Source organism: Pterocles gutturalis, unplaced genomic scaffold (genome assembly GCF_000699245.1).
Source record: "Pterocles gutturalis isolate BGI_N339 unplaced genomic scaffold, ASM69924v1 scaffold20434, whole genome shotgun sequence".
Taxonomy (NCBI): Eukaryota; Metazoa; Chordata; class Aves; order Pterocliformes; family Pteroclidae; genus Pterocles; species Pterocles gutturalis.
In genome coordinates this window covers 6,860-26,868 of record NW_010131134.1, presented here as the reverse complement: position 1 = coordinate 26,868, position 20,009 = coordinate 6,860, and the positions used below count along the sequence as shown (strand labels likewise).

Here is a 20,009-nt window from a genome sequence, read left to right as displayed (position 1 = left end):
ACTTGAGCTGCTGTGCCCTCAGGAGAAGAGAACTGAAGCGTCTCCCTCCAGTGCAAGGAAGCAAATTGTCTGGAAGGTTGTAGGAGAAGTTGACTGAGCGAGCCTGGAAGGGGGAGCTGTAAGCCGACAGCAGGAGAGCAAGGATGTTTCAGGGGAAAGTGACTCTATAGTTAACATCAGTCCTAATGTATACAGTCCCATGATGCTTACACAGTACAGTAGGCTGATTCGGGCACTACTGTTTGAATGATCTGCTGTATTTTTTCTTCTGTGTAATTCTGTATAACAGAGGAAGATCGGGTTTTATAGTACCTGAAAGTGGGTACCTCTTAAGGAAATGGCATGCTTGAAACTTGCTTCAAACTATAAACTATGGTACCATAATTCCTTGAGAAAGCAAAAGGTCTGCGATGGGAGGGGAGGAGGAGGGGCTCTGCTAAAACACATTTTACTGAATTCCTTTCTATGGGCAAAGGTGATTTTTTTTTGCTTTGCCCCCACCCCTTCCCCATTCTGCCTGGCTCACCAGTTTTTTAATTCAGCGTTAATAGTTGTCCATGACTTCCACTAATTCCATTTTTTATCTATATCTGGATGTTTTCCCTTGTTTTTGGCACATTAAGATCAAATAAACTTATGTCTTGTCTTACTAATGAATATTTAGTGTAAACAACAGAAGGAATAGCTAACAACTCTGAGAACGAAAGCCAACAGCAGGAACAGACTGTAAGCATTTCAGCGCTTTGGAAGCATAGCCTGTCTACTCAGTGCATCTTTTACTCCTGCTGCTAAAGAGGACGTATATAGCTGCTTATTTTACTGCAACTTACTGTTACTGATGCTGACAACAATGTACAGGGAACAGTGTTAACCATTGTGCAGTAGGACTCAGCAATGACTTTGCACAGTTGTAAGTGGTTTGTTTGAGCTTTTAGTAATGAGAAAGTGTTTCAAATGTAGTATTTTGAATGCTTTTTGCAATTTCAACAGAGGGTTGTAGGAGAGACGTTATACTTTTTTAAAAGAAGAAAGAAAAAGTCTACTAAGATGATCCCTTCCATCCCTGAAGCTGAGTAGTTGCAGTATTCAGTGGCATTTTAGAAACAAAAAAAAAAAGACTTTTAGAAACAGAAAAAGGAATCCACAACTGCAGTATTACCAGGTCTAGAGTTTTGTCTCTTCTATTAGTGGATTCAGTGAAGTGCCTGTGCTGCTTTAACTTTTAAGGAAAAGGAGAAAGCTGTTGAATACTAGCAAAGAGTTATCTTCTTCCTGCTGGTTATAGAATACTGGAATTAAATGTGCAAATGAATTGATTTTAAAACACCTGACTAAAAATTGCTTCTCTCTAATCCAGTTCCATTCTCTTGGTTTTGCCAGTATTGTCATCTCACAACCCCTGTCTGGCAGTAGTAGTGGTCTTTTCCCCCCAGATACCTTCCTTTGTGTTTAAAATTAATGGGCCTTTAAGTATTCCTTCACTTAAAAAAATGTGTGTGTTTATGAAAACCTGAGGGTTACAGATTTATTGTACTTCCTCTAAAAAAGATCAGGAAGTACAGGCGGTGTACAATGAGTACATTGAACTTTGATAGCTGAAACTACTGAAATTTAAACCCAGGCTATATGGAACAACAGTAACATGAAGTGCAAATGGAATTCTTTCCCCAGCTCCTGCATCCTTGTGTCTGTACTCAGAAAATATGTACTGGATTCGGTAGACTATGTGCAAAGAAAATAATTATTCTTATGTTTTCCTTCTTAGGTGTATCTCTGTCGCAGGTTAGTAGAAATCTAAGGGACTTATAGTTATCCACTCCATGCTTTGGGTAAGGCAGAACCAGAAGTTATTTGCAGTTTCTTACAGCTGTGTGTCGGAAATGTTCTTGACAAACTTGGATGTTGAGATCATGTTTGGTTTTTTTTGTTCTGTTATGTTTTGTTTTGTTTTCCTGCCAGTTTGTGATTTGGAGTTGCATATAAGAACGAAAATGTGAAAATTTGACAGCGCTATGACAGATGTTTTAGTGAAAATATCAGGTGTGCTGATGAAAGGTTTATCCAATAAATAGAAATTGGTTCTATATGTTCAGTTGTGATCCATTTTTACGTGTCACTGATTTTAATTCTAAGGATAATCTCTTTCTCAGGGAGTCCTGTCCAAAAATGCAGCTTGAATTTGTAATTTTGAAGAAGGAAAATAGATTTGCTGTGGAACACAGAAACGAGCAATAAGCATTTCCTGACTACTTCAATGAAAGGAAAGGGAGGAAATATTGCCACCTGGTGAATGATTTGCCTGATTTGGAAAAGAATGAAGTTACTTCAGCACAGGGACAAGACATTCACAGTACAGTCAGGAGAGCTCATAAACCACATCTTTGTTTTTGGAGTGTAGAATGTGACTGGGCTCTGTCCACAGCTACCTTCAGTATGGAACAGAAAAACATGGAGTGACATCTAGCTGATAGAGGTGTTAATGATTGTGAAAGATTTTTGCTGGGGGATCAGATTGATTCAGCACTAGCTGAACTGAGGTTTTTGACTCTATGTAACATCAGTGGAATGGAATTGTAGCAGAATAAAAAGCTGCTTAATTCGTCGTGGTTTAAAGGCAGAATTAATGCATGCCCCGTAGGCATGGCACAGAGGCATCAGGGGATCAAACATGGCAGAAAATATGGAAGTAGGAGGTGATAAAGGAAAAAAAAAATGGGGGTGGGAGAGATGAGGCTCAAGATTTGGCCACTGGATTTGAGCTCTTTGCTGTGTGTTCTCCAAATAGATCAAAGGATTTATGGTACTTGCTGCTCATGTCTTTTAATCATCTACAGCCTACCTTTGACTATAGAAATACAAGTACATTGTAACATTGCAGTTGGCTGTTGTCAAATACCAGTTAAATACCCTGTCTGTACCTTGTCTGCTAAGGTAGCAAAGGACTTCGGTCAAAGCAAGTTTGTATTTTTATACCGTATTTTGCGAACAGCACACTTTTTCCTCATCTGAGATCTCTGGTTCCTTTCAGAAAAAATTCAAAACTGGCAGCTGAAGTAAAATTGGCTTCTGAATTGTAGCCAACTGTACTCCTGTGTGTTTCTCAAATGTCATTAGATTTCTTTCTCCAACTTTGAGACACAGTTGCCACTCTCCACATTGAAGTCTGTGTGAAGTATGACTGGTTGTCTCTCCCTGTAGTGTCTAGTGTACTCCCTATAGGTTTTGTGCCTTGAAATTTACACCATGGCTTTCAGTTGAAAACATAAGGTCTACAGTGAAGACATAATTATTAGATAAGATTGTTTTGGGGGGTTTTTTTGGTTAAAGATGTAATGCTGTTTGGTCATAACAACTTGAATAGCTAGCTGTTCTTGTTCATAATTATTAGATAAGATTGTTTTGGGGGTTTTTTTTGGTTAAAGATGTAACGCTGTTTGGTCATAACAACTTGAATAGCTGTTCTTGTCATGGTGTACTCTTAATTTGCTCAAAAGGATCTGGTCATACAACTTCTTTAGAAGTAGTTCTCACTCTCCAATTAGTCCTCATGACTTGGAAAGTAAATGGGAAGTTTGTAAAGAAGAAAGATTAGATAAATTCTTAGTCATGCTCAATTCAAAAGCAGTGGTTTTGTGACCTTACTTAAAAAGGTTCCAAATAGCAGCTTGCTGCTGGGTAGGTGATTGGTGATGTAGTTTGATGGGCTCAGGGTTAAAATGGATTTACTGAAACATTCACAAATACTGTAAAATCCAAATGTGTGGGTTGCTGATGACTACTTATGCCAGCCTTAAATCTCCCAGAAATATTTCTGTTACTTTTGTCCTGAGGCAAAGCACTGATGGCAGGCCAGCCTTAAATCTCCCAGAAATATTTCTTGTTACTTTTGTCCTGAGGCAAAGCACTGGTGGCAAAGTCTCCACCTTGTCATTCTGAATCAATGCAAATCACTGCTCTGTCTAGCAAAGAGGTAGTTTTTATTGCAAACACTGATTTTTTTTTCTAAAGGACTATTGCAGAAGTTTTTATTGCAAACACTGATTTTTTTTTTTTTCTAAAGGACTATTGCAGGCAAGGGTAGGACGTTTGTCACAACTACAAAACACTTTTATGTGTACAGAGAGCTGAGTTAAACTGCATCTATAGATCAGTGTTTTACAGCTTCAAATATGCGGTAAAGATAAAATATGTACTTATTTCTGTGAATCAGATCCAAGATGTTAAACTGTTTAAAAGTTAGAGAGAAAAAGCTATTTATAGATGTGGCTGCAGAGTCTCTGAATCAGATATATCTGACTTTACAAAGTTTTAAATATTTAAAAAATGTACATAAAATATGGAAGCAAGATTTTGAATATCCACTTCCATCAAAGCTTTAAAATATTGTTTTCTCCAGTCTTTTTTTTTTTTTTTAATTATTATTTAACCATTACATTTACTGTTCAGGAGCTTTGATTTTGGGTTTAGAAGTCAAGCAAAATTTAATGTTAGAAAACCAATGCCATTTTTTTGCATGAATTTTATCTTCCAAAATCTTCTGGGTTTTGTGGTAGCAATGTGTCTTGCCATGTCTCTAGCTACATGGAGTTGGATGCCTTTGTGATTGTCGATGGATGAGTGAGAATAAAGACTTACAGACAAAATGAGCCATAGTTCAAGAAATGGGAAATCTATCACTGAATTAAGGTCTGACCCAGTGCAAAGTGCCTAGCAATGTGGCTTCTCTTCCTACCAAACTAATTTGGTGATGGAGTTGTAGCGGGCAGTTTTGAGATACTGTGGTGCCTCTTTGCTTGCCAAGGCAGCATTCCTAATCCTGCTTGGCTTTCTCACAGTGAGGAAGACTGCCAGCAAGTGTGGGATGAATTCCCCAGGCTTTTCTGGGTGTCCTTTCCATCCTAGACCTTTTCCTGTCTTTTGTAACACAACTTTCTGCCCTCAGTCACTGTTGGTTTTTGCAAGCACAGGCTGTTGTTTAGCAGCATTGGCTACTGAATGTGCTGTTCCTGCTTTTGGCTGCCTGTGGCTCAGGGCAAGCAGGGAACCATGTTTCTGGCTCAGGAAATTGGCAGCTCTGTTGGCCCAAGTCCTGCATATGTCCCAGCCTGATCCCTAATTCTGATAAGCACCATCTGCATGCTGCATAATGAAACGGAGCGGCTCTAATTATGTGATAGTCTGCTTGTACGGAACTGTAAATGGCATCCTGACGTTTTAGCAGTGGAAGACTTGATTCTTAATGAAATCGGCCCCTGCACTATCTCAGGTGACCAGAGCTGTCACTTTTTAATGACTTCTTGAAGACAGGTCATGGTTTTATAATCATCCAGTTTCTGAATATACAGCAATATCATTCCATTCCTTTCTCAAAGGATTTTACCCTGTTTTCTCCCAGATAGTAGAAATTGCTTAACATTTGGGATTGGTGTGTTTTTGGTGTTTATTTCAGTCATTGTAGACATAAATGCTTTTTACCCTTATTATTTGCATGCTATTTGACTACCAGTAAGTGAATTTCCAGCATTTAAGCTGATATTTATTAATGACAGGATGCACAGTCTGACCTACTTTTCTGTGCACTGCCAGCAGTGAATATAACCCCTTGGAAGAGAAATGAGAAGACTGCCAGAAGGACTGGTATAAATGATTCACAGAAGACTATATGATCAACATATATATGAATAATATAGCAAAGCTGTATCACTGAATCTACTGAAAAATATAAAATTTGGTTTAAATAAATATATTGTATGTGCTGTTCAGAAGGTGGGGAAAATAGCAAGCGTTTCTTTGATCAAATCCAAAATCAGAGGAGTTTTTTTGTGTTAGAAAATTATTTTCTGTGCACTTAAATAGTAGTATTTTAGAATTATAAGCATCTTGCCGTTACCCTAAAAAGTCTTTGTGTGTCTCTCTCTTAAGAGAGAATTGAATTTGTAAGGGTTGTGGGGTTTTGTTTTTTTTTTTCCTCCTAGTCAATTCTGCCACATTTATTCTTTGTGTGTCTCTCTCTTAAGAGAGAATTGAATTTGTAAGGGTTGTGGGGTTTTGTTTTTTTTTTTTTCCTCCTGGTCAATTCTGACACATTTATGCAAAAAAAAAAAAACCCCAACCGAAGCAAACCAAAGCAAACCAAAGCAAAAAAACTCCCTTTATTTCCTCCTTGGTCCTGTGGTATTGCAGATGCCTGTCCATTACTTTCCCTCACATTATACCTCCTTAAGGGAGCCTTCATTAAAGGTGATTTTAAAAGGCATAAGCAGAAGGAGTAAGTAGTACTTCACTTTGTGAAAAGCTGCAGGTTACTGGATATCTTGCATATTCCTCTCTGTCACTGCCTGAGGGCAGATGCTTGTTCAGTAGCGCAGCGATTCTACTTGTAAACACCAGTTGCAGTATGTGTGGAGAAAACCATAGTAAGATTGAAGATCCTGGCATCTCTCTTCAGCCTTGCTTCTTCTACTTCGGCCTCTTACAGCAGTTGCAACTCAGGAGCGTATGAAATAACTCTGAGTTATACTCTGGTGGTACAAGAGATTAAAATGACAAGATGTATCCAAAAAAACTGGTTCCTACTCTGCTGGGATTAACTGGACATCTGTGGGCACTTATGTTTTGGCCTTCGTGGTCTGCAGCTCCTGGCTGTCAGGAATATTTGGCTTCCAAGCTAGATAACGCAAAAGCTGAAAAGATGGACCATTGAGCAGGTGCGGACTCTGAAGAGTGCATTTCATCCTGGAGGTAGACAGAAATTTTGAAGAGATGTAGGCTTGCAGTCAGGTAGAAGTTATTAATTTGGATTTATTAGTTGTGTCAGTCCTTTCCTTATAGACGTGTGGAAAAGTTAAACTTCTCAGACACATTCATTAATACATTTTATCCAAGGTTAAGGGGGGAAGAATGTTGACAATTGGCCTTCACAGCAATATTCTATGCCATTCCCTTCTTAGATGAGAAAAATACCTCAAATCATTGTGAAAGGTTGGTTAAGTAGATTTTAGTTTGCATCTGGCGATTCTGCAATGTGTGCTTGGCTACAGCTTTTTAATTAGCAGAGAGTAGTTATTCCAAGAATGGCAAAATTTCTGCACACCTTGCTGACATACCAAGTGGAAAAGAAAAATCAGAATTTGAGTAGTGGCTAGTTTGTCCTAAGCTGAGAGGTGCAGGCCTTTTAAATTACACATTATCTCTGAAGATATCTTTTGTTTTTTTCTGGTGGATGACTCTTTACTTAAAATTTTACAGTTCTTGTGCATTATTGTGCTGCAGCATCCCTGCTCCTCAGAGTCATATGTGTGTGCATGTTTGCTCAGCTTCTCTCTAGCAATTGTCTAGACGGATATTTAGCTTATCACGCTCTAAAGATTTAGCTGAACTAGAAAACAGAGGGCAGGATAGAGTTTTCTTTATAGTGGCTCATGCAACTTCTGTGGTGTCTTTCTGATTTTTTGATTTTATTGTTTTTTATAAACATGGTTATTTACTGTTTTCCATCAGGAAAGGTAGATGCTCATTTGGTAGAGCTGTAGTCACATTTCCATTTTAATTGACCTATTTTACAATTATAGAGTCATGGAATAATTAACATTTGAGAAAACCTCATCTAGTCCAACCTCCTAATCAAAGCAGGGTGGTTATTTACTGTTTTCCATCAGGAAAGGTTGATTATACAACACCTCTGGGCAACTTGCTCCACTGGTGGATTGTTCTCATGGTGGAAAAGTTTTTCCTTGTATCAAATCTGATCCTCTCATTTTAACTTACACTGTCTGGCTCTCGTCCTCCCACTCTGCGCCATTATGAAGAACCCAGCTCCATCTCCTCAAGGCCTCCGCGGAGGTCCTGGGAGGTCTTGTGTCTTTCTGGATGTGGTTTAATGAGTGCTGCGTAGAGGGGGATAATCCCTTCCCTCGACCACCTGGCCGTGCCCCTGCTAAGGCAGCCCAGAGGGCTGGAGGACCTCTCTGCTGCCCAGGTGCTGCTGGCTCGTGTTCAGCTGGCTGCCCACCAGCACCCCCACGGCCTCTTCCACAGAGCTGATCCAGCCCGGTGCTCTCCAGGCTGTGTCGTTGCAGGGGGGGTTTCTTTACAGGTGCAGGACCCGGCCTTTGCCCTCACTGAGTTTCATAAGGGTCCTGTTGGCCCTTTCCTCTAGCCTGTCTGGGTCTCCTGGATGGCATCCTGCACTCAACCGTACCAGCTGGTGTGCCCAGGGTGGTGTCATCTGTAAACTTGATGAGTGTTCACTCTTCCAGAGCATTAGTTCAGCGGCACTGGTCCCACGGTCCATCCTTGCATTGTGCAAGATATATTTACATAGTGACTTTCACTCTTAACAAACCCAAGTTTAATACCTTAAAGTAGGATGGCATGGCTGCTTGGCCTTTCGGTAGGAGTTGCCTTGTTTGAAAACCAGCCTTGTGCAGCCATTTTGTTAGGGAAACAGGAGCAAATGAGAGATCCTTGTAGCTACTGTCCTCTCACTCGCAATTGTAGGTGCCAGTATATTACAGTTTGTAGACTGCTTAATTGGGATGGATGAACGTGTGGTGGAGTGGTTTGGGTGGACAGGGAAGAGCATCATGAGGTTTTGATCACTTGGGAGTTTCTGATCTCTGAGCTACCTGTTGTGCAGTGTTGGTTTTTTTTTAATAATGTGACCGAGAGTGGAATATAGGTGTAAGAAAAAGATTTGTTCTCTTTCATAAGTGTGGTGACTGATACACAGTGCCTGTGTACTCCACGCCATGTCTGACATACTTGCACCTTTCTCACTCTCATACTATTCCCAAATTTGTAATCTGTGAGCAGTTTCTTAAAGGAGATGCAACTTCTGTCTGCTTTCAATTTTTTATGCCTTGGAGACCTAAGGTATCACTGAGTATTGCTGGCAAAACCAGTTCTGGAGTCTGACATCTCTGCCTCAAGAACAGAACATACATAAGCAGGAAAACCTGTATCACAGTCAAAGAGATAACTGTTCTTCAGAGGTGACTTCTTTTGGGTTAAACTTGGGCAACTTCAGCTAGCTGGAGGCGCTAGTTCTTAGGAACTGAGCCTGGGAAAGGAAGCCAAAAAACCTTCTAAGCAATTGGCATTGTCTGCCTGTTCTTGTGATGAATATACACAGCATAAAAATTTAATAAATGTGGGGCCTTGAGCCTGTACTGTGTGGTGATTGCTCTTCCCTCTTTGGTTGAAAAGCAAAAGTTTACAATATTTAGTTATATAATTTGCTATTTAAACATAATTTTTACTCTTTCCTTTTTTCTCCTTTTTCAGTGACAATGACAAATATTGGAGAAAAAGGTAAGATTTTTATTAGCTGTTTATAAGTGCAATTCATATATCAGGGTAGGATAGGAGTTTACTAGTACAATTGAGATACAGATCTAACTTGTTTTAAATAAGTGTATTTTTTGTGTTCCTCAGCTTCTTTTATTGTCCTGCTGTTCCTGAATACTGCTTTAGACATTCCAAATAGAGATGAGAAAAATTAAACTTTTTACTCTTCTTACTGGCTTTCTGATGTGTTACCTAAAATAATCCTTATGTTCTGTTTTTAAAAATTTTCATTCATAACAAGGAAAGCCCATGTAAAACCAGGACTTCTAAAGATGAGCAAGGTGTTTGTGCAGAGTGCAACATATTTAAATGGAAAATGAATTTTTTCTGGAGTTTCTTTTTAGCCAGTGTCTTTGAAGAAACAGAATCCTTCAGTACGCAGCCTTTTCAGAAGATAATAAAACTTCCTGATTAGCTATCATTATTGTTCCTTCCTACCCCTGTAGCACGTTTAGATTGCTTTTCCAGATGAGATTCTAATACTACAGCACAACATGGAAGTGTGAAGGGGCTGTGGAGCTTTTGGAGGAAGGCGTTGGGAGTTAGGAGACAAACTTTACTCTTTTTACATTTGTGTAATTCCAGCAGGTTTTATGAAGTCCTTGGTGACTCCCTCATTTAGAAAAAGTGTTTGCCAATTAAGAAACATTTACTTGAAAAACTGATCTCAGTTCAGTGATCTCTCCCCCCATATGAGTGCCTAAGCACATCTGCAAGCTTCGGTACCTACAGGCTTTGAAATAATTCCAGTTTCTTGCTGCTCTATTATGTGTGTGGGGGAGATGAGTATGTTGTTAGGCATTGCTCACAAAGCACAGTAGAATTGTCATCAAAATGCACTGGGGAACATTAAATTTCCTTATTTTTAGCTGCTCAAAGCTTTGGTGAGCTTCAGCCAGTCAGGAGTAATTTACCCTGGCTGTATTTCTACCCTAAGTGTTTTCGGGGATGAAAACCAGGCAGATGGGGCTCAGCCCTATGACAGGTTGCTGCGAATTTCCAGGCAACTCTACCTATGCTCGCTGTTTATAAATGGGCTACCTTCAAGCAAGGGATATGCCATTTGGGGTTTTTTTGGGGGGAAAAGTGTAAAATAATTTTCTGCCCAGGGAGCTGCAGGCTGCTCTTTTTTTTGTCTCAAGGGATTTGGGGTTCTTCTGTTGGACCCTCAACACCCCCAGAGGCAGTGGAGCAGCTGGGGAGCCCAGGTTCTCCATTGTGGTGCAGGGAAATTGGTGGGTGGGTAACCTGGGAGAAGCAACCGGTCAGGACCTGGGCCAGGCTGGAGAACTGAAGTGCAAAAGCAAACAAGAAAAGCTTAAGTCTTGTGCAGACTTTGAAGGGGATATATGGAATAATGTCTTTAGGCTAAAATGTTGTCTTCCTCCAGTAGTCTTTTTTTTTTAATGTATGAAAAAGGGCTTTTCTTATTGATCACAGTCACCATTATTCTCACAACAATAAAGTATCGGTGCAGATTAGTAAACCCATAGTATATAGAGCTGATGTACTTGCCCTATCTTGCCCTCACTTTATGCCATTAATATATTGTTGTTTAAAAAATACTTGTTTTGTTTGAGAAGATTTTAGAGTTGATAGAAAAGTACTGATAAAAATGTGGACTATTCCTGCCAGATGCTTGAGCAATAACAGGATGGTCATTTAGTGTAATCTGGGATATTGTGGTTGATGTGGAGTCCAGTTCCATCACTTACTTGCACTGATGAGATTTTTTTCAATTTATAGATACAGCATATGGCTCTTTTCCCCTGTCATCCCAAAACCTTTGTACAGGGTTGCTCCTCAGATTTTGCTAGCTTTTGTTTGTTTGGTTGATTTTTTTTACTGCCTAGTGAATAAGAATAAATATTTACTGTCTTGCTTATTTTCTGAGTAAACAAACTTCAACACCAGAAGCATTTATGTAGCCTTACTTTTGAGGCAAAATTACAAAAAACAACAGCATGCTGGGCTACTGTTCCTGCATTTGTAACCACCATCATTCATGTGTTATGGAAAATTCTCTAGCACTGAATAGCGTTACATATATAAAAACATGGGCTAGCCGTAGGAGGGCAATATTTCACATTGTGTAGTGAAAGTATTTCACAATGCATAATGAATCGCTTCATGATTTTTTTTACAAGCTTATGAATTTATAGAAATTGTATAAAGACTATTTGACCATGTAAATTCCATATAACCTTGAGCTTTCTATGGTCTGAGTTCATCTGTATGGCAGGGAAATAATATTTTTCACTGTTGCTGTCCTGGCTGTCCTTTATTTGCTCCTTCTCTGCACGAGGAAGAAAAATCCAAGGAAATACTCTTTCTTCTGTGTTAGAGCAAGTTAATGAGGGGATACAAGTTTTGGATTTACTATAAACCATAGTGAATTGCTTAGTACAGTGACAGCTTTTAAAGGGAAACACCTGTCCATCCATGGGAGGCTCTTTGGAAAAGCTAATGTTACCTTCTGTATTGTAGTAAAATAACTCAGCAGGGTAAATGTTGACTGGTATCTATTAAAAAAAAATTAAGAATAAATCACTGGCTGTGAAGAATATAAAGTAGTCAGTGAACGTTTGAATTTAAAGAACTTGCCTGTTTTAAAAAAACAACTTATTGTCCTCCCTCCTAAAAGTCTAGCAAAACAAAATAACAGGTTATAGTCACTGTTCAGGTATCACGAGCACGTCCACTCAAAGACTCCCCTCGCTCTAGTCATTGTTCAGGTAGCTCTCCCTACATGGTTTATACAACTAAAAAGTAGAGATGCATCAGTTAAATAGGATTTAAGGCACGTGTGAAGGGAGACTACTTGCTAAATAATTATGGGGCTCTAAGAGGCTGTTAACCGTTCCCCTCAAACTTTTGTAATGTATGTAGCCTGTACCATCACTTTCCCCACACAGTCTGTATTGGTCTCATGTAAAGTTGCAGTGCAGTATTTATGTTGCAAAGCTTTTGCAGAGCCTCTGTATTTACATCTGTTTGTAAGTACTATAATATCACTGGTCTGTTTGTATTAATTCTGTTCCTTTTTGATTTTAGCTGTGTGCCTGGTTACTTACCACATATTTTTCATGCTGTTCATCTGGTCATACTGGAAAACAATCTTTACACTACCAATGAATCCTTCAAAAGAAGTAAGATAAACTTAACTGTTGTTTCTGAAGTAGCCTAGTCAAATGCCTGATTTTGTAGTATTTGAACAATGAGAATTATGATCTCATAGAATCTGATCTAATGTAGTTTTACACTGTGTAGAAAAATACAGATGGTAGTTACAGCTTCTTAATAGGAGTAAGTCAGACTGCAAACAGCGTGATGACCAAGACAAAAAAAATATGCCCCTTCTCTAAGTTTTAAAGGTTTTTTCATAGATTTTAAAAATTAGATAATATTTATCATATTAAGAAGAAAAAGCCTCTCCACTTGAAAAGTATGACTTACTTGAATTTATAGCAGTTTAAATCTTTGCATGGGAATATAACACTTCATGTGAGCAAAAAATTTATTTCCCTGTGTTTAAGACTTACATTGCCTGTCAGGATGTGTGTGTTGTCCTCTGAATTAAAGCTTCTTCCCCATCTGTTTTGGTATGAAGGAACTTGGGGGTTGTGGCATGAGTGCACAACAGGTAAGCTGATGCTGGGAAGCCACAGCTGGCTAAGCGGGAAGGGAGCTAGTACAGAACAGCTGCATGGAAGAGGTCTGAGTAAATATATGTGCCAAGTCCAAGTCCAGCTAGTACAGAAGCATTAAAGATGGATCCACTTGTCTTGGAGAATATTAAGATACACAACCATGATCAACATGATGTAGCCTCAAGATAATTGCTTGTAGTACAGTATTGGGGGTTTTGTAATTATTTTAATTTCACATTCTTTCTAACATCTTACAAAGAAAAAAAGCAAAAACTGTCAATCGCCTTAATGAAAATCCTCATTGTGCAGCTTGGTACAACCAGCTCAACTTTTTGGTCTCTTCCATCCTGTCTTTGTACAGAAACTCCACAGTCCTCAGTAGGTACTATGTCACACAGCCTCTGAGGTCAAGAGAAATCATACTGTGGCTGCACTGAAGTTTGAAATATCCACAAAAGCATGCACTTGTGGCTCTGGCTCCTGTAACTACCATGCCAACACAAAAGAAATAGCTTGTGATTTCTACCATCTGAACAGTTTTCATTCGCTATTAAGATATGTAATTGTGGAAACAAGCAGATAATCCAAAGTAATTGGCATTTTCCTTGAATTCACACTGCAATTTTTACTACAGCTTTGGGCAGAGAGGAGTGAAATAAATTAAGAACCTATTTCATTTGGTAATTACGTAGCAAAATATATGCATGTATATGGTGACTGTAGCAATAATTAGAAGTGTTCTCAAGTCACTGGGCTGATGCCAATAAAAGACTTCCAAAACACTTTGACAAATCCTTATAAATTATAGTGGGATTCCAAAACCATTATACAACACTATTGGAGAACTTCAAATGGGATATGAAAAGTTGAGTAATAGAAAGCAATGTGTAGTGTTTCTGTGTTCTTTGAATTTATACAGTGTTGCTGGCGGTGACATCTTTGTCATTCCGTGTCTTTTTCCAAGCCTACTAGAGCAGTATTTTAAAATTTAATTAGGGTATTTTGTAATGTGAAGTTACGGCTTGGCTTCTGGTTTCTAGGATGAAGTCTGTAAATGTAAAAGGATTTATTTTCAACTTAACAGAACCAATTTATCAACTATGGCAAATATTCATTTGAAGACTGAAAAACAGATAAAGCTTTTGCGTTTTGTTTTCATGAATACTGAATCCGGTGCAAACCACACAGCCTGTATATTTCATTTTAAGCTTATTTCAACTTCTTACACTTATGAAAAGCACTAAAGTTTCGGCTGCAGTTTGCCATTCTGTACCTGTGTGTACCAGCTATATACAAGCATTGCATGAAGGTTGGAGAGAAGATGGTTTCCCAGGCATGAAGGTTTTGTAGACTTAAGACTACTCTGAGAAGCAATACAGAATGATGGCGCAATAGCTCTGTGTGCATCAAACAGCAAGCATTAAAAAAAAAAAGTATTCCAAACCAAGTTTCTGCAGTGAGGAATCCTATGTATCCAAATTCAGGTGTTGGCAAGAATGTATTCTTGCTAAGTAAAAACTGAAAGGCAATCTCAGAAACTCACGCTAAACAGTGAACCTTCAGCTTCTGCTGGCAGATTGTGAGCTTTGTCAGGAAGGCAGAGTGGTGCCTTCTCTATGGAGGTGAGAACAGGCTCCTAACTGTATTTTTCTGTCTGCTTCCTTAGTTTTACATGTATCACTTTAATTTAGGAAAAAATTTAGTATAATTGCAATGACTAGCCTTTCTGTAGACATAAATGCTATACAGAGGGCTTCTGTTAATAGTAGAAGTTAGAGACAGCCGCTCGTACTGCCAAATGCAGATTTCTTTTCAGAGGTGATCTGGTATCCTATGTCTCTGATAGAGATACTAAAGACTTCGGCACCTGCCCACTTCTAGAAGCTGCAGCAAAAAAGCTTACTATTGCTGTGTTGCAGCAGACTTTAGAGTGTAAGAAATTTGGACTACTTCATCTACAGCATGCGTCTCTCTCCGTGATTTTTACCCTCTCAGCTCTTACTAGAGCAATGTTTGTTGTTGCCATTTTGGGCAGGGACAGAATTTGTCCTTTTATCCAAGAAGATGTTAAGACATGTTTTTCTGTCATGCGGGACACCCACTTCTTCCTTCTCTCAGCCAGTCTCTGAAGTAAAAACATCCCAACACCTGCATGCAGAGAACAGCAATTCTCCGGTGGCAAAGAATGAAAGCGAAAATGCCAGACACCAGATGAGAAATAAAGCTATCTTTTCTGCTGTTACTATCCGTTAAAGACTGACATCCCTAGCGTATATTCACTAGCTAATATTTAGTATTACAGAAGTAAATTAATGGACCTTTCAAGGGAATGGTAAGCTCTTGGTCCTCCTCTTGAACAGTGTCACTTATTACTTCTGAAAGCATTCAGCATTGCATCAATACCAAATCAGGAATAATTCTACTTTTGTCTTCAGTTGCCATAAACTAAATTAGTTGTCTTAGGAACACTGAGTTATTTGCTATAATACCTTGTATGTGCTGCTAATCCATCTTTATGTAATGAATATTTATTTCTCTTGACATCTGTACTTCTTTAACTTGAAATTTGCTAACATATCTTTGATTTTTAAAATTATTCCAGTTTCATCTATCATATTCAGACAAGGAATCTCTAGAGCAGGAGCCTAGAGGTGAATCCCAGCAAGAAGTCTTAAGACGGGCAGCCAAGGATCTTCCTATCTATACACGGACAATGTCTGGAGGTAAATACGTGTTCAGGAGACCACCAGAGGCAGGTGCCTTGATGTGCTACCTAAACTAATTAAAAAAAAAATTAAGGTTTGGATTGTAGGGAAGAACTGCTTTTCATACTTCATAAAATAATAAAGTGACCCAAGAACTTAACTTTAATGTAGCTTTATGCAGCTACGTGTATTCAGTGGAAAGATTGTTGGAAAGTGAACTGCTGCTTACAGTTCAGGATTTTGAAGTGGATTGACAATGCCTTACTAAATGTTTTTAAGATGACATTAACAAATAGCTTGTAATACTAATAAACTGCAGAAGAGGCTGTAGCCCTCTTTAACTGAATAGATTTCTTCTTTCCTAGGTTAAAAAAAATAATCACTATCTGCATGTCATATATAGCTAGATAGGTCACAGTAAGAAACTGTTACTGTTTTACTGGCTGGTGTTCATTTGCAAGAACAAAAGTTCTTCCAAACTCAGAGTTAATCTTAACCTACTGGTACTGTAAGTTTGTGAATGCTGGCTAGCTAAGCAAATCCAAGAGATAATCTCATATAGTAAATTAAAGCTGTTAGAATAATAGCTTAAAATAGCCATATTGTTGAACAGTCTTTAAAGGTTTTCCAGTCTAGTGAGGGTTTTGTTGGTTCATTGGTTGTTTTGCAGAGATGAGGGGTTTGGAGGGAAAAACCCCGATTAGCATGATTAGCAGAGACTGCAAAAACTGAGGGCTTTGGGTTCACTCTGCTAGATTCAGCACTGCAAATACTTAAAGAACGCTTCAATATATGCAACTGCTACTGATCATGCTGAAACACTTTCATGGGGGTTCTACCAGGCTGAGCTTCGAGTATTTACTTTTGCACAGACTTCAGGAATCAAAATGTGTAACTGTACATTGAGATCTAATCTTGGAACTTTTTTCTTTAGCAATCAGATACTGTGACAGATGCCATCTTGTAAAACCAGATCGTTGCCATCACTGTTCTGTATGTGACAAGTAAGAAAATCTTTTAAATAAGTGTTTTTCTGAATAAATACATTTTTTTCTTGACACAGAAGCTCTTATTTTTATGCATAGATTTTTCAGGTTTCTATTTTTGGCAGAGAAGCTTTCTTTTTCCCCTTAGATTTTTTCCAGGCTTAGTTTCTGTTTATTTATTTCTAAGGAAGTCTGTGTCTTACTCTAATTCATTTGATGGCTTTCTTGATGCCAACATAAATTACATGGTCTTCCACATTCTTTACGTAATGCTTAAAAATTATGACTATTAATAAAGAACTCTCCTTAAGAATGCAACCAAAAAATAGCTGATAAAGAAAAATTTGCTTCTTTTGTTAGAATCTGAATAAAGATCGCTACCCATCTCAATCTAATCATGTTGTTACTTACATCTTATCCGAGGTAATAAACTTAATATCCTATTTTTCATTGGATAACTTGCAAGGTATTTTTATTTAAAGAAAGAAACAATGGAGCATCCCCTATTTCTAACTGAAGCTGTAAAATAAAGTTTTTTGTTTGTCCAACACAAAAGGAAGTTAATCTCCATATTCCCCAGAAGCCTCATTGCTTTCTAATTTAATCTTTCTTTCGGCTGTGGTTCTCTCTGACCTTTCTCCAGTTAGCTTGGATGTCTGTTTCTCCACTCTTGCCTCCAGTGGTTTAAATTTCTAACTTTAATTGAAGGCCTTCCTCAAAGGTTGATTTATGCTTAGCTTTAAGGCTGCTCCAAATATTCTTCAGCTGATAACACATCAAACCTTCCAACATGATTGTGAGGCACAGGAGACTTTCCATTGTTCCAGCAAAACAGCAGAGGCATTGAAAGAGAAACTGAGTCGAGGCAGAAAGAGGATCTTGGTTGTGTTGTATGGGATGGTGGTTGCAGTGTAAGATAGGAACATTCTTGTGTCTGAGCAGAGTAGAGAAAAAGGGTGACCTGTGTTATCTTATGAAATGTGAGTGAAATTTGCAGAATCTTTTTAGTTGATATATTTTGCAGAATACCTTCATATTGTCCTTACCTTGTCAAAATTCACTTGCTTCAATTATATCTGATTTTCTTGTGCGTGTTTTAATAACGGAGAGTGATTAATTACAAAAATATTTGGGATTTTTCATATGAAGTTAAGTTATTAAAAACCTCCCATGTATGCATGTATTTACATAAAAGCAAATCATAAACTCGTAAATATATTTAGTTGTGTCACTAAGTATATCATAATTGAAATAGCCCGGTTTCTAGGTCTCTGCCAGAGAATAAACAGTAGTTGAAAAATCTATTCAGACTGAGGACCAAATCCTAAAGCTGAAGTTGTAGGTGGCATTTTCTTATATCACCAAACTCTTGACAGAACGAGTGTTTTGGGTTTGGGTTACCTATAGTTAACTTGTAGGTAAACTGTCTTATGTGAATTTAAATAGATATCCTTGCTAAACAGATTAGGTAAGCAGTAATACATGTGGGTAATTCTTAATATGTATGTGAATAATTAAATCTGACATGTAATGATGCTTCTGACTTTTTTTCTTTGTTTTTCTTTTGCAATGCTTGGAATTCTGCTGGGTTTTTTTAAGATGCATTTTGAAAATGGATCATCATTGCCCGTGGTGAGTGTACTATCTGCTTTATGTTCTTACTTTCTGATTTGGTAAAATAAACCCTTGAGAGGCCTGTTATGAAGGTGCAGCTTCACTATTCCTACAGTTAGATGCTTACGCAAAGTTACTGATCTTGCAGGACAGTTGGAGCTGTCTGCTGTATATCCTCTTTTCGTAGTTGTGAGGTATGGGAAGAAGTTCACATAGCATTTTTCTTTGACCTTTGAGGTAGGTAAGTCTGCATTTTTACAGTTAGGAGGTGGTAGACTTCTGGTCAGTAACAAAACTTCTTTGAAGAATTGCATCTTTTCTTCATGGACTTTGATCATTATTGTGTCTCAGTTGCATTGAATGATTAAATACTACCCTAGGTTAAAAACCAAAGGGAAGAGCTGTGCCTTGTTTCCCTGGAGCTCCCAGAACAGCTTGAGTGGGTTTGCTGGAAACAGCAAGTTAGCTCTTTAGTTTTATGGGTTCTTTGTTTTCTTTAGTTTTCTCTCACCTCTCCCTTCTACCCTTCTTCCTTTTGTAGCTGTCAGGCTATTCCTGACAAAATACCAGTGAAAAGTCTCAATATTATTCTTATTAGATATTACATACATTTCTATGGTAATGGTACATGAAAAAGTCCTTCATGTAAACCTCTATTTCAGAATAAAAATCAATTGCATCAAATAACAAGTCATAAATGGAGCACTTAAATGTTGTGTGAAGGGGCAGAGTGATATTTCACTACAGTGTAGACTTCTAGGAAAATAAACTCAATTTTCAGTAGTATTTGCTTACTTTACCTTTTTGCAGACTGTTCATATCCAAACAACATAAACATAGTTAGAGAGAGTATTTATACTGCTCATTGTTTTTAATCTCATAAGCAATGAGTGCAAAAAAAAAGAAATGGAGAAGATATTGAAAGATGTGTTACGCTTCTTGATGGAGAGTTGTTCCTTTTGTACTCCGGGTAACAGAAATGCACTAGAAAAAAAGGTATTGTCTTGTTTTATTTCTCCTAAGTTGAGTGGGTGTCCACAGTTCCTTGCTTACCCTGAAAAAATGAACTATGTGGAAGTGGCAAGAGAGTTTTGAAATACTGCAAAGATGCTGATCAAACTTTATAATTGCCTTTAAAGACCCATGTTCAAAGGGACTTTGGGAAATATCACATAGCTATTTTACCAACAAAAGTAAAGGTGCAAATCAGTATAATGGGTGGGGTTTAGCCCCCCCCCCCCGAAAACCACATTAGGTCCTGCTTTGCTTTTCGTGTTGGGATTTTTTGGTGGGAGCAAGTTTGGTGGTAAAGAAGTTGGAAAGCACCTGTGTGATGCTTAGGGAGAGCAGGGAAACAATAATGGGAATTACTATTTTAATATTCTGCTAGTAGAAGGATTTCTGGAGAGAGGACAGTTGAAAATAACCTAGGGAAAGCAAGATGAAACATTTGGAAGGCAGAGGTGGTAAGAAGGCAGTCATGTCCTAGCCCCACGTCAGCTGTTTCCTGCTTTTTGGGAGGCTTCATTTTGGCTATCACTCCTGTGCTAATGGAAGCACTGTGATAAACAGAAATCTTTAATGCCAAGTGCCCTCTAACTACTCCAAAAGCTTGAAGTGGTGCAGAAATAAAAGCATAAGTGATGCAGAAATAAAAACATTAGTGATTTCTGTGCTAGTGATCCTGCTACTCATACTATAGCTGG

General features: G+C 38.3%; 1 protein-coding gene across 1 annotated transcript in view; it reads left to right on the top strand.

Annotated features, from left to right (window-relative positions):
* Nucleotides 1–8,368: 8,368 nt before the first annotated feature.
* Nucleotides 8,369–20,009, top strand: part of ZDHHC2 (zinc finger, DHHC-type containing 2) — a gene marked incomplete at its 3' end in the record, with an annotated part of 17,922 nt that continues 6,281 nt past the window's right edge. Inside the window, exons 1-6 of the mRNA XM_010080501.1 lie at nucleotides 8,369–8,392; nucleotides 9,228–9,312; nucleotides 12,403–12,497; nucleotides 15,601–15,721; nucleotides 16,638–16,707; nucleotides 18,289–18,321. Coding sequence (XP_010078803.1) covers nucleotides 8,369–8,392; nucleotides 9,228–9,312; nucleotides 12,403–12,497; nucleotides 15,601–15,721; nucleotides 16,638–16,707; nucleotides 18,289–18,321 — 428 coding nt within the window. The remainder of the gene's footprint in view (nucleotides 8,393–9,227; nucleotides 9,313–12,402; nucleotides 12,498–15,600; nucleotides 15,722–16,637; nucleotides 16,708–18,288; nucleotides 18,322–20,009) is intronic.